Source organism: Euprymna scolopes, chromosome 7 (assembly GCF_053919585.1).
Source record: "Euprymna scolopes isolate OS-2025 chromosome 7, ASM5391958v1, whole genome shotgun sequence".
NCBI classification, from domain to species: Eukaryota; Metazoa; Mollusca; class Cephalopoda; order Sepiida; family Sepiolidae; genus Euprymna; species Euprymna scolopes.
In genome coordinates this window covers 152494144-152509135 of record NC_136488.1, presented here as the reverse complement: position 1 = coordinate 152509135, position 14992 = coordinate 152494144, and the positions used below count along the sequence as shown (strand labels likewise).

General features: G+C 32.4%; 1 protein-coding gene across 1 annotated transcript in view; it reads left to right on the top strand.

Moving 5' to 3' along the window:
• LOC145280068 (monocarboxylate transporter 9-like) overlaps window positions 1-14992 on the top strand; it is a 204220-nt gene that overhangs the window by 180898 nt on the left and 8330 nt on the right. Inside the window, exon 4 of the mRNA XM_080131757.1 lies at window positions 253-1458. Coding sequence (XP_079987883.1) covers window positions 253-1458 — 1206 coding nt within the window. The remainder of the gene's footprint in view (window positions 1-252; window positions 1459-14992) is intronic.

The window sequence follows — 14992 nt, the reverse complement described above, 5'->3', positions numbered from 1 at the left end:
AGATAGTATGATGTTCAGGAGCCTATTGACATTCATTTGTCGCCATTTTTTCTTCCAAGCAAGCTGAGATCATAGAATAAACAATCTGGAAGGATTTTGATTTTGACCGTTAGGTCCATAGTATAATAAGATAGCTCTTTTCTTTAATTTATATGCACTTTATATTCTTTTCTTTTTCTTTTTTTCTTTTTTTTTGTTCTTTGTTTTTTTGTTTGTTCTTTTTTGTTTGTTTTTGTTTTTTGTTTTTTTCAGGTATCGGATTTGGTTTTCTTAATCTTTCCTGTATGCTGTGTGTTGCTGAACACTTCGGCAAGAAAATGGGTCTAGCCTGTGCTCTGACCTCATCTGGCTCTGGTGTGGGCAATTTGATATTTCCCATAATTATAAACAACCTTATCCAAAAATACGGCTGGCGACAGATGCTAACAATAGTTGCCGGCATTCAGATTATCACTATCATCTGTTCGGTGGCCATGTTCCTGGAAAGCAGCAGAGGTTACATTTGCAGCTTTAGGAAACATCCGGAATCGAAGGATAAGAAAACGAAGAAAAAAATGTCCATCCCATCCTTGTATCCTACTGTGTATGAAGCTTTCAAACTGTTCCTTGGTCATACGAATACAATCGATTCAGCTACAAGGGTGTCGTCAGTTGTATCAGAATCAAGAGATGACGTCGTGAATTCACCTAACACAACCTCAAATGATCCATGTGGTTTGACAAACCATTTAAACCAAACGATCAAAATTAAAGAAAACAGTGAACAAAACCCCACAGAAAATAAGACGGAAAATTCGTCGGAATCAATAAATACACCGAAAAAGAACAATCCCGTCCGAGAGATTTTCATCGATGTTTCTTCGTTCACCCATCAAACGACCCAAACAGAGCAGCCAATTCGCGACCTCAGTACACCCCATATAAATGGCAACTGTGCGGACCAACATGTGCAAGAATCATCAACGCCACCCGCGAAAAAAAAACTATTATCCTGTAATTTTTTTGCCTTCGGGAATGTCAAGTATTTCATATTCCTTACGTGCTGCCTTTTCTCAGCGACTGGAGCAGGGGTCCCACCTATTATTATATCAGACCATGCAAGGTCTTTCGACATTTCACCCGAACAGGCAGCCATTTTGGTGTCTGTGATTGGTGTCACTGGAACCGTCGGGCGTCTATTGGCTGGTGTAGCCTCTTGTCGTGCATCCATAAATATTGTTTTTTTGTATATGGTACAAATGTTCATCGGCGGCGTAACGACAATAGTAACCCCACTTTTATTGCAGTATTGGTTCACAATTCTGTTCTCAGCCTCGTTTGGTCTGTTCTATGGAGTAACAGCAGGTCTGGATCCGTCAATACTGGCCAAGTTTATAGGAAAAGAAAACATGGCCATGGGTTATGGTTTCTTTTCGCTAATTTTGGGAGTAGGAAGTGGAATTAGCGCCCCGATTGCAGGTAAGATATCTTTTCTATTTTTTTTCTTTGGTACTACTGCATTTTAAATCCCGTTTTTTTTCGTGAGTCTCACTCTGCAGCGCCCGGCGGTCGACGCAAATCGACCCAAAAAATGCTGGGTAAGCTTATCCAGTGAGAAACTGAGACACGAGCAGACGACACCAAATTGGGAGGAAAAAAAAGACAAGAAAAGAAAGAGTTTCATTGCATTTCAAAAGATCCATTGCAAAAAACAACAAATGTTTATTCTCGTGACAAGAATAATGAACAATTCTAGGCTGAAAGCTGTTATGAAGTTGCCGGAAACGGTCCTAGCATTCTGCCAAGAAAATCGGCTGCTGACAACCGAGAAGAGGTGCACGAAATGCCAACGGAAGTGTATCCTTAAAAAACGAAAAAACGTAACCGATGGTTTCGGCTGGATGTGCAGTAATGGCCAGTGTAGACAATGGACCTCCTTGCGCATCGGCTGCTTTTCTTCAACTGGCAGAAACTACTATCCCTAAGGAAATCTCCTATCCTCAGGAACCAAAAAGTTACAAAAAAAAAGTGCAACCCTCACTCCAACTCCAAAAATGTTTTAAAATATAAACGCAAAAAACACTTAGTAGAACCCTGGGATACGGCATTAATCCGTTTCAGGGTTGGGATTATAGGGTTACATCGCTGTATGGCGGGGCCTAAGCAAAATTTTATACAGTATATATTAAAAATTAGTAAAAAAATACAGTACAATATATAATACACGTGTATATAATCAAATAACATTATAAATAACACCGTAAAGCGGGACAAATACCGTAACCAGGGGCCTGGAAAATATCGTATTCCACAACGTAACCTGAAAAAATCGTAACTAGGGCTGCCGTATCCCGGGGTTCTACTGTATTTGCAAAAGAAATTTCGCATAAAATGCATTAAACAAAAATTTGCCCTCGTCGGCTGCTTACAAAAAAAAATTCTTTGGAAAAAAAATTCGGTTAAAGAACAAATTTAAAACTCCAAAATTGTTACAAATACAAAAAAAATACACCTCTTCTTTGAAAAAAAATGTATATATCCCCCCCCCCCGCCAAAAAAAAATTATTTCTTCTTTGTTCCTTAAAACTAAAAATATAATTGTTCATTAATTCAAAGAAAAAAAAATTTTTCATATAAAAAACAGTTGACAATAAAAAAAAGAATAAAACAGTAAATTTCATGAAAACTTTACGGTAGGTTATTTACTTTTCTTTTCTTTTCTTTTCAGTTTGCGTCGTTGCCAAGTGAGAGTCATGGAAAAGGGGGATTTAAAATTCAGTAGTCCCTCTTTTTTTTTTTAATAATGATAACAATACGACACAACCCAAAGGTTTCTAGATTCTTAGATTAGAACAACACCCCAACTATGCTAGAAAGTGAAAGGGACGTGTGCCCTCGAGTTGCTTGCATTTTTACCATTGTTCTTCGCCCTTTGTAAACAAATTTCTTTTATAACACGATAATAAAGGGACGCAAATCTCATGTTTTCTTTAAATGAAGTGGAATTATTTCAACACCTACTAGGCGGGAGATTCGTCATGATTTCCTAGCTAGTCCCTCGCCTTGGAGGAGGAGGGGTCTCGAGTACCTGTTGCATTTGAACACACGAATTTTTCCTCGCTACCCGGGACAAAAGTTCCATACAATCTAGTTGCTTTCACAATATTAACCGTCGATTTGCTTTCATTGATATCCCAGAAGAGACCGTCTTGCTCTCTTCCAAACCTTACTCTTCCTAATAATTTAGGCTTCTGACGAGTGTTGTAAAAATTATACACACCCCGGTAAATGAAAAACGTTTTATATATATATATATATATATATATATATATATATATATATATATATATATATATATATATATATATATATATATATATATATATATATATAAAGTGGGTTCAGAGAAAACATAAAATTTCAACAGACTCAGGATAAAAAAGAAAATAGAAAACGAAATAGGAGACGGAAGATAATCTGGTTCTTACCTCCGTTCTCATTGAATACAAAGACTAGACTAGGACATATTTTTCTTAGACTTCTAGATAAGCATTTTTCAGAAAAACACAAACTGCATAAAATTTTTAATAAAAACACTGTGAAAGTTAGTTACTCAACAGCTCCATCAATTAAGTCGATTATATCTAAGCAACCAAAAAAGATAGATAACGCAGGCTGCTCTTGTAGGACCAAAAATAGTTGCCCATTGGAGGGCAATTGTAAAGCTGAATCCCTTGTTTATGAGGCCACAATAACGGACCAATCTACAAACATACCAGAAAACTATATAGGTATGACAAAAGGCCAATTTAAACAAAGATACTATGAGCATATGAGATCCTTTAGAGCTAAAACAAAGATGAATACAGCATTAGTTACCCGGGTGTGGGAGCTTAAAGAAAAAAATACACCTTTTTCCATAAAATGGGGAAAAATAGAGCACAAACCAGCATACGCCCCTGAATTAAGGCAATGCTCGCTCTGTAATGCAGAAAAATACTACATTCTCGGGGCAATTCATGACCCAAAATAAAATGTTTAAATGTGAGGAGTGAATCTTTGAAAAATTGCATACACAGGAGGAAAGCGCTCCTAATAAACTGGGTCAATAGAAAACTTAGATTTTAATTATATATATATTAAAAAAAAACGTAAACTTGTAAATACTAAAATGGTTTTAGTCGGTAAAATAGGATTTTAATCGTAATTGTATTATAGATTTTAAATTAATGTATTATACATAAATTTTTAAAAATCATACTTTATAAATGTAATTTACAATTTCGCATACCGTAACCTATCCTCAGAAAACAAAAAGTTACCAAAAAAGTGCAATTCTCACTTCAACCCAAAAATGCTTTAAAATATAAACGCAAAAAAACTTACAGTAGAACCCTGGGATACGGCAGAGTCTTTACATGTGCAATCTTTTGTAACGAAATTTTTTCACACCACGTTATGTCGCCTGTTATTTTATGATATATATATATATATATATATATATATATATATATATATATATATATATATATATATATATATATATATATACAGGGTGTCCGTAAAGTTACTATACAGTCTTACAAGTTACATGTTTATAAAAATCTCAGAAAATACACGTGTTACATCCGAAAATACTGTAACAATCAAGGCAAACAATAAGACTGTATAGTAACTTTACGGACACCCTGTATATATATATATATATATATATATATATATATATATATATATATATATATATATATATATATATATATATATATATACCATAAAAGTAATTCAAGACATGACTGTTTTTGACAGCGACTGTTTAAAGGTTTGTTATACGTATGATCTATCAAAAAATCAAATAATCAAAGTCTTTTTGTACATAGATGCGGAATCTTTACATGTGGTCTCTTATTCTCTGCATCGTCACTGTCTTATGATAGCCGTTTCATAAGTGATCGCATTGTTGTTGATCACCTCGTCTGTTTAACTCCAAAGTTTTCGAACAGGGGCCCATATTGCTAACTTTTTAGAGCTACGCAGACCAAATTTTTTAAAAATTACTTGAACATGTTTTATACTCTTTTGTTCATTAGCTTTGCTTTTTAGTAAAACTGGTTCTCCAAAACCTCTTTTTTTTTTTTAATTATTTTCGGAACAAAATAAAAACCATTACACTATTTTACACACTTCTATTTTTAAAATATTTCCTGCATATATTTTTGTTTTCTATAAGAGCTCTGCGAGCCAGATTAAAAATTCGACAGGTCAGATTAAAGACTTTGGCGGGCCAGATCTGGCCCGTGGGCCATAGTTTGGAGACCTCTGAACTTGACGAATAAATTACCCATACTTAAACACACACACACACACACACACACACACACACACACACACAAGAAAACGTTGGTGAGTTCTTTAAGGTTTTATTGGAGAGAATTGACAGAGAGTGACAGACAGATAACTATAATTATGTACTTCTTGACTTAATTTTCTAACTTGAGAATTGAGAGACTCAGGCGGACAAAGGCATTGGTAACATTCAGCTTAGAATATCAGTTTCTACATCGTCTAACCGTCTCTCGTCCGTATGGCTTTCCGGAGAGAACTGATTAGAAAACTTTTTGTTTCTTCTACTACAAAACATGACGTCATCATATCTTGGTTGTTCGATGCTCGTTTTGTCTACAGAGTTTGACACTTTGCCCGCTTAAACTTTGCATCACCTGACTCTGGGTACAATTCTGTTTGCAGCTGACATGTACTGATATGACCCTTGTCAAAATTCACACTAGCTAACTTAATCGCTACTTATTAGGCCCCTACTATATAACATGTTCCTATTTACTTGCCTCCCCACGAGGTCAGTTTTTAATGTGGGGAAATCCAGTTCCCTCAAAATAGGCACTCTGGATATGGACAAAAATAAAAATTGCCTCAGACTAGAAGGATTTCTCCTCCACTGATCGAGGTCAGAAAAGGTGAAGTGTAGTATCGAAACAGATACTAAACTTTTTTCCTGGCTAAAAGGCCAAGAAGTTTAAAGTTAACTGATATTGTATTGTAATTTGTGACGATTCGACCGTTTTCAATGTTGAAAACGTCTTGTTCAATTCTGAATGTTCCCAAAGTAAATAATGTCGTTTCTTTGTGGATAAGTTCAAGATTCAAGGACAAGAGCTCGTTTTTAGATCAAATGAAATAATATCAAGTGACCATGTATACGACGCCATTTGCAATCTTTTGTAACAAATTTTTTTGACACCACATTAACGTCACCTGTTATATCAGTGAATTTGAAAAGCGGGTGCTCGTTTATAATTGTGATCTTTTAAGCCAACGCATTTCAGGTGAAAACATGATAGCGTACTTACGTGTCATGTCGAAATTATTATAAATTCAAATGAATCAACAGAAAAATAATTACAAGAAAAAATAAGGACCTTGTGTGGATTTAAGATCTTTTGTAACGGGATCCTAGACGACGCCAGAGAGCCCGTTCAGATAGATGAGGGCGAGAGAGGATGAGGTATGGGTAAGGGGGATTATGCTGACACTTGGTCAAGGAAAAACAGATGTCCATGAAATTCTATCCATCAGAAAAATAATATCTGTTTCAATGATAATGGGATTCTTTGGAGCAAGGAATTGTTTTTCTAGTTGGGTTTGGTAAAAATGGATTTTAAATAACTAATTGAGGCAGACAAGTCTGATTTGGTATCTAGGAAATGTTGTCATTTGTTCCACCTGTTATATTTACGTGCTACACCATCAAGTAAGTGATGGGAATTGAATCTTGGAAGATAATGCAGTTTCTTTGAGGGAAAAGTAATTTGAGTTGAAGAGAAAGAGAGAAAGAAAAAGGGAAAAAAAGAATTTAAAAAAGATATGGTTACGGAAGAGAAAGAAGAGATTCACAAGAAAAGAGAAAAAAATATAAAATAATGGGATAGAGAAAGTAATCTTCAAATAACAGAGGGGGAAGAAGCCAATTTAATTAAAACGATTGTGTTTTTAGAAATAAGACTTTTGCTGGCTGGCATCGGAGAGTGTACATCGCCTTGGCCTCCCGCGCGGTGGGTTGGTGGGGATGGGGGGGGGGCAACCCCCAGAAAATCTAAGTTGAAACGCTCTTGTTCCTAGCTGGGAAATTGTCTAAACGAAGTTAAGTTATACAACCTGCACCACGAAGCTGTTAAGAACCCAAAGAATTCAACTTTATACAAGTGTACCCTGCATATCTTAAGACTATTTTATGAATAATTATTTTGTTTATAAGAAAATGACCCCAAGTTTTTCTTTACTTCTCGATTGCCAGCCTAAATGAAGATGCAGTTTATTTCAAATATGCCCAGATGATGGAAGACACAGATCAGATCCAGCACAAAGTCAAATCGACGGCCGAAGTAGACTGTGTTGCCACATGGACTTAGGGTCATGCACGTTTCACGTGCCCTGAGCAGCAGAGCAGTATTTTCCAGTCACCAGTGAGAGTCTGGTCATCCTTGAAGGGTCCACCACTAGACAGTTAAAAGTGTAGCCCTGTGGGGTTGCCTCTATGGTCCTGTGAGTCAGGATTGACGAACACAGCCAGGGGCATATCACAAATATGGCCTCGTGAACCAGGATAGCGACAGATGCGGCCCAGAAGACTTGTAGGGTTATATTTTAAACCAATGCATTTCAGGTGAAAACATTATTACATACCTACATTCCATATCGAAATTAATATACATTCCAAAACTTATGAAAAATGATCCAATAGGAAAATAATTACAAACAAAAATAAAATTTATCGAATTCTCGAGTTTCATGGTATGCTTTAATGTAGAAGAGTTGTGCAACCAATTCAGTATTACAAACTAACTTATCTCTCTTGGCTTAAAATGACTTAAATTAAGGGTCCGGCATTTTTAAACACTAAATCTCATAACGAAATTGTGGGTGATTTTTTTTTTTTTTTAGTGAAAAATACATCTCTTCTACTGGATCATTTTTCGTAATTTGGGGAATTTATACTATTTTCTACATGACACGTAAGTATGTAATAATGTTTTCTGCTAAAATGCGTTGGTTTAAAAGATCACCAGTCTACACAAACGACGAAAAGCTACAAGAGAGTCACTATATTTTTTTGCATGTTTCTTCCTATATTGAAAATAATATTACTTTATTAATAAAAAATGTAATAGTGCACTATTAGTACTAATCACTATTAATAGTGACAGTTTCTATTTATAGCAGAGATGGTGGGAATATTTAATGTAAATCTTCTGCTGATAACAAAGATGGCCTCATACAAAATATACTTAGAACAGGATACAGTATATTTGCAAAGAAACTAAATCGAATTACATTGTATTCTTCTTAACAATATGGACAAATGCTAAGGAAAAGTAAATGACAATTCAGAATGAAATATTGGTATTTTAGCATGGAAGATATCGCTGTCTCACTTTGAGAATCTCAATGACTTAATTTGATATAATAGATTAAAAAAATGAATACACTGTTTCAAATGGATAAAATCAATATTGAATCAACAGAATATGTCAAAAGAAGATGAAATGTTAATATTGCTGCTACTACTACTATTATAACTACTACTACTAATGCTGCATCTCATACTAAAAACAATAAGGAATTTATAAAACGCAATTGAAGTGGCACATTCAGGGGTGTACCAAGGTTGGCTATTTGGTTTGAGTTGAAATTTTTTTAGAAGGTATATAGCTGTCTATGTCGACAGTTAAGCCAAAACCAAACATTAATTAGAACATCTAAACATTAACCCCTCCTTTTAATACTAACATAAAAAAAATGTAAATACCACATTATAAACATCAAAACAAAAATAAATAAGCTTAGGTATACTTGCCTATTTTATTCACCGATTTAATAAGTCATTTTTTGATACAATCTAAATTAAAAAAAACGCAAAAAATTTGACGACAAATATATAAATGCTATATATAAAGATTCGAATATATAAAGATTCTGCAATCAATTTATGCCAGTTGGGTTCACTTCTGTTGATTTAATTCAGTTCTAAGCGATATATATATATATATATATATATATATATATATATATATATATATATATATATATATATATATATATATATATATATATATATATATTGAATTTTAGTCATTCAATAAATTTAAAAATTTATGACGTGAAATGTTTAAATTTCAAATCAAAAGATTTTTATTATTCTATGTAAGACAAAGAATACATTTGAAATATTATATCTCCTTATCCTATAGGATTTCGATGTCTACCATTTCTTCAGATGAGGAAATATTAGCAAATAGTTATAATGGTTTACGCCTTATTTGCTTAAGTCAGTGAGACATGGAAAATCACAATTAAAAGTTGTTTAAGTATTTAAATGTCATAGAGTAAGGGAGGTTAATGAAAAGGATATAAAAATTCATATCCAAATTGCATGGTCAAATCCGAAGTGAATGTTTTTGATAGCAGTGTGGCAAAATGATCCAAACTGTATTTTGAGTAATCCTCATCACAAGGTAATGGTCCGATGTAGGCATTTTCCTGGAGCAATTTTCTTTGTTTATATAATGGGCCTGGACACACTGCTGAGACAAATAGTAATTAAGAAAAATCAGTGAAAACAAAGAGAGAAAAATCAGTGAAGAAAAAGAAAAATAAATTAGTGAAGAAGAAAAAAAATTAAATTGTGATAGAATTAAATAGAAAATAGAAAAGCAAATGTCAAAATGACCCAGACAAAATAACGTTAAAAAGCGCTAAAAATATAGAGCAGAAAAAGAGGTCAGCTGTAATGTACATGTTATTACTTAAGAAAATGTTAGCAAGAGTTAGTAAAAGACACTAAATGGAAAAAATAAATAAATTGATTAATAAATAAATAAATAATAAATAATAAATAAAAATAAAATATAGAATAAAAAAATAAAAATTTTCTTAATGGGAGAGGAAGGCCGGTACCTGCAAATTCCGGATAAAGCAAGTGAGTATGTAAGTAAATGCATATAGTAAAATATAAGTAAATATACATACAGGATATGAATGTGTTGGTAGATTGATATATTAGATAGATAGGAATATTTAAGGACTAAAACGGAAATTGCAGATTAAAAAAAACGGCCAAGCAAAAAAGAAATGAAGAATTAAAATAAAGAATTATTAAGTTATAAAGTATTAAAGAAGTATGTAGAAAAAACGATAATGTTAAAGAAAAATTATATATCTATCTGAAAGGTTAAAGTAATAACTATGTAATTTCAAAATTACCACAATTAAATTTGGACTTATGTTTACAGAAAGAGATCAGTTCGTTTTTAGAATTTATTATATTGTTACTTTGAGGGGAAGTAATTATAGTTATAGCTTCGGTTGTGCAGAGGCGGCAAGACTTAGAACTTTTTTTATGATAGTCCATTTGATTGAGAAAGGGGTATTATTAGAGTTAAGTTTTTTAATTAAAGTGGTTAGAGAAGTTCCTTGGTTATTATTAAAATTATGGTTGTTAAAAGAAGAAATGTGGTTTGATATTCTTTTCTTCATTAATGTTGAAGTAGCACCGATATATGTATGTACTTTATTAATAGGTCTGATATTGATATTAATTTGCTGATTTGTATTAGTTAAATAGTTTGAATTTTGTTCATTGTGATCAACAAAGGGTGGAACAATGATTATACGAGGACTATTTTGGAGGGGATAATTAGTGTTGTTAGTGTTAGGATGGCTGTTAAGAGAAATATTATTATTATTATTATTATTATTATTATTATTATTATTATTATTGCTAGTTGTATGAGTGTAGATGGAGGGCTGCTCGAATGATATATTGGATTAGTAACTATATCAGACGGAGGATGGGAAGAAGGATAACTTGAAGACGAAATATTAGTGTCTGTTATGGGAGGATTGTGTGGGAGCTCAGTAATGTGTATGAATATATAACATCTTTATGGATGCAATCATTATTGAGTGGGCAAAGATGGTAATTATTATAATTACAGTTAGTTTTGGGTTTAATTGGGAAAGGGACTTTTGGGGTTGATTTAATTTTTTGTTATTAGATGTTAAGATTTTTTGTTATTAGATGTTAAGATGCTAAATTAGGTATTGTTGAATAAGAAATCCTAATTGAGTTTTTATTGAAAATATATCTGTGTGGCTATTTGAAAGAGTTTTGTACAATGTTAAAGAATTCCTTAGGTATATTAGTTTTGACATTTACACTAAATGGAGGATTAAACCAAATATTTTTCTTTCTCCTGATGCGACTGGGTGAGTTAGAGGTATTACGATTAGTATTTTGGCTTGGATTATATATGTAGACTGGTTCATTGTTATTGATAGCAGTAGATCTTGTTATTTGAACTGGTTTCTTATGAGTCATATTGTGTGTGATTACAGATTTAAGGTGGGCTGCACGAGGAGCAGAATGGTTGTATTTAATCTTTTCCTTGTGTTCTGAGTTCCTTAAGTCATTATTGAAGAAAGTAGTATTTTGATTAAAAGTTTTTTACCAGCAGAAAGAGCAGAAATTCTTCTAGAAACGGATGGTACTATGGATTTTATAATTGAGTTGGGGTGATTAGAAGATTTATGGATGTATAAAAGCATAAAGTTGGGTGCATGATAGAAGTTATGAGTTTCGGTGTTAAGATTAAGTGTAACATCTAGAAAATTTGAAGTTTTTTTGTTTGGTTCGATAATTATAGAAAGGCGAAAGATATTAAAGAAGTTATGTAATTTTTAATTGTTTTGTTGTACTCTCTTGGCCTGGCTGTTGTAGTAAAAAGGGCATCATCTCTATAAAGGCCCCCCTGGATATGTTTAAAGTGGTATTTAAGTTCTTTCAGTAAGAAGAGTCCCACTAAATCGGTAACTTCTGCAGAGTCAGAAGGACCCATCAAGATGTCAAAATTATCAGAGGTGTCCTTTCTAGTCCAAAACTTATTGTTAAATTGTATAAGAGACTTTCTCGCTCGGAGTATTAATTTAATTTCTAAATTAGTTAAGTCAGAATTTCTTTGAGCAAAGATTAGAGCCTTATTTAAAAGGATCGGAGAAATTGATTGATAATAATTTTAGATGTCAAAGGTTATGAAGTTAAGGAGGTGTTTATTTTTAAGGGAGACAAACCAATTCATTACAGAATCTGAATTTAGCCAAAGAGGGAAACTTACTTTTTCTTTAATAGAAGGGATGATTCTATCTAAGATATTTTTGCTTACAGCACCTAAGTCAGAGTTAGATGGGCAGATCAGTCTGATGGAGGAGTTGTCATAGAAATTAGGTTTATGGTCCTTGAGGGTGAATCTAGAGGTACCCGGAGAAATTATTTCAGTGAAGTTATGAATATTCATAGAAGTCAGTAAATGTTTAGCTTCAGAATTAATGGAATCTAAAGTCTTAGGAGGGACTATTTTATAAGATTTATTAAGTTCTTTATACAAAAGTCTTTTATATTTAGGATAGTCAAGTTTATAATAATTTTTTGTCTTACCAGCAGGGACGAATATATGTTTATTCTTTTTAACTTTTTCGGCAAAATTATTTTTCGAGTAAGCAGATTGTAATGGTGTTTTTGTTTCTTAAATTTAATTTTTTTGACTAAATTTAACATAGAATTCTTAAACTCCTAAGGTAAGGGTTGTATTTGGTGTGGGCAGTGGTTTTTAATCCGTAAAATTTGGCAGCAATTCTTTCGATTTTCTTTTGTTCTCTATGAGAGTTGATAGGGGGTTCATTTGTTAAGATTTCTCGGTGAGGTTGGTCTTCAGAGGAAATAGGCGCTTTAAGTTTGTTGTTAATGCTTAAGTCATGGTGATAAGTCTTCCACCTTATATTTTTTAGGAAAGTGTTCAAAGCGAGAACAAATTTGTGGATATATTCTTGTTGGGTAGGAATAGGGATATTTTTGGCAGACAGAGGAATGTGTTCCTTTTCAAACATATCTGGAGAGAATAAAAAGCTCAACCAAGCGGGAGCTTATAAAAAATAAAAATTACAATTAAATTTACCAAAATGATCCGAGATGGTAAAACTAAAGTATATTATAAATATTAAAGAATTAATATTTATAAATTAATCTCAACCAGATGTAAAAGCTCGATAAAACCAAATAGGAGATAGAACTTATAATAAAAACGAATATTTAATAAAACATGTTAAAAAAACACTTTGAAAAAGAGTTAAAAACATATTTAATCTGAAAAGGAAACACTTATTAAGTGGATAGTCCTTAATCCGTGGAGTTTCAAAGAAATACTTTCCTTCTCATCAGAGGGTAGCAATTAGCAAAATGCGGGATCAGATTTTGCATACAAAAGTATTTGATGAACCTGCAAGTAAGTCAAAGTTCTTACTTGATAACAAAAAGTGAAGCAGAGGGAATATGGTGAAGAAAAGGGTGATTTCACGTGAATGGATAGTCTGGTGAAAGGTAAATTATCCAATGACGGTAAAATCCAAAAATGTAAATCCAAGAAAGTTAATTAAATTTCTATTCGCACAAGTAAAATCCAAGGAAATCGTGTAATTGTAAGATGGTCCAAAACAATCCAAAAGGCCGAAATTCATGGAATAATTCACAAATATGTACAAGGAAAAGGGGGAAAAAATCCAATAATATTAATAAAAGAAAAACAAGATATGCGTTTGACACGGCTGCTGAGACAAATAGTAATTAAGAGAAATCAGTGAAGAAAAAGAGAAAAACATCAGTAAAGAAGAAAAAAAATTAAATTGTGATAGAATTAAATAGAAAATAGAAAAGCAAATGTCAAAATGACCCAGACAAAATAACGTTAAAAGGCGCTAAAAATATAGGCAAAAATGAGGTCAGCTAAAATGTACAGGTTATTACGTAATAAAATGTCAGCAAGACTTATTAAAAGACACTAAATGGAAAAAATAAATTAATTAATTAATTAATTAATTAATTAATAAAAAAATAAATAAAAAATATTTTTTATTTATATATCTATATATATATATATATATATATATATATATATATCAATAAAGAAAGAAAATGACAATATAAAAATGCGTACTAATATATATAGAGATTTATTCATTTATTCGATAAGGGTGATACATCAGTTGCGGGTGTAGGGTAAGTTAGAATTCTTTATACCATGGTATGTCAAGGCCTAAGAGGAGAGCAGACGTGGTAACATAATAGGGATGCGACGTCTAGCGATAGTTACATTAGGAGCGAAATAATTGTGCAGTCAGAGATAAAATATTGAGACTGTTTAGGGAGGGAATGGGAGAACTAACCTACCCTACACCACTAATTGATGTATCACCCTTATTGAATAATATATATATATATATATATATATATATATATATATATATATATATATATATATATATATATATATATATATTTATATCGTCATTTTCTTTCTTTATTACAGCTGTGTACATTAAGATGAGTTGCAATTTTCCGATCCACCCCCAAAACATCTGCTCATGTTGATATTACACACAGAAAAAACAGAACCAATCTCGCTTCTCTGCCACATACTTCCTCCCATGACGTCACATCCTGACAACATAGTCATAACTTTATTCTGTTAACTTCTAATGGAATATTCCACCAGTCTGATCATATGTTTACTCTAACTTCAAAACTACTGTTCTTCGATCCATGACTACAACAACTTCTATTCTGTTGACATTTTAAAAATTGCTCTGTGGATATTTATATCTCTGAATTTTTTCTTCTTTCTTTTAACAGATGTAATAATGGATATATATATATATATATATATATATATATATATATATATATATATATATATATATATATATATATATATATATATATATGTATAGAAGGTGTCCCAATAAAATGTATACACTCTTTAAATTATCTCAGCTTGCTATATGAATATGCTATACCACGTTCCCAAGAGATGTTTAGGAATAAAGAATGGCACTTCCAGCAAGATTGAGCACTTCCCCACTATCACCATCATGTAAGAGCACGTCTTGATAG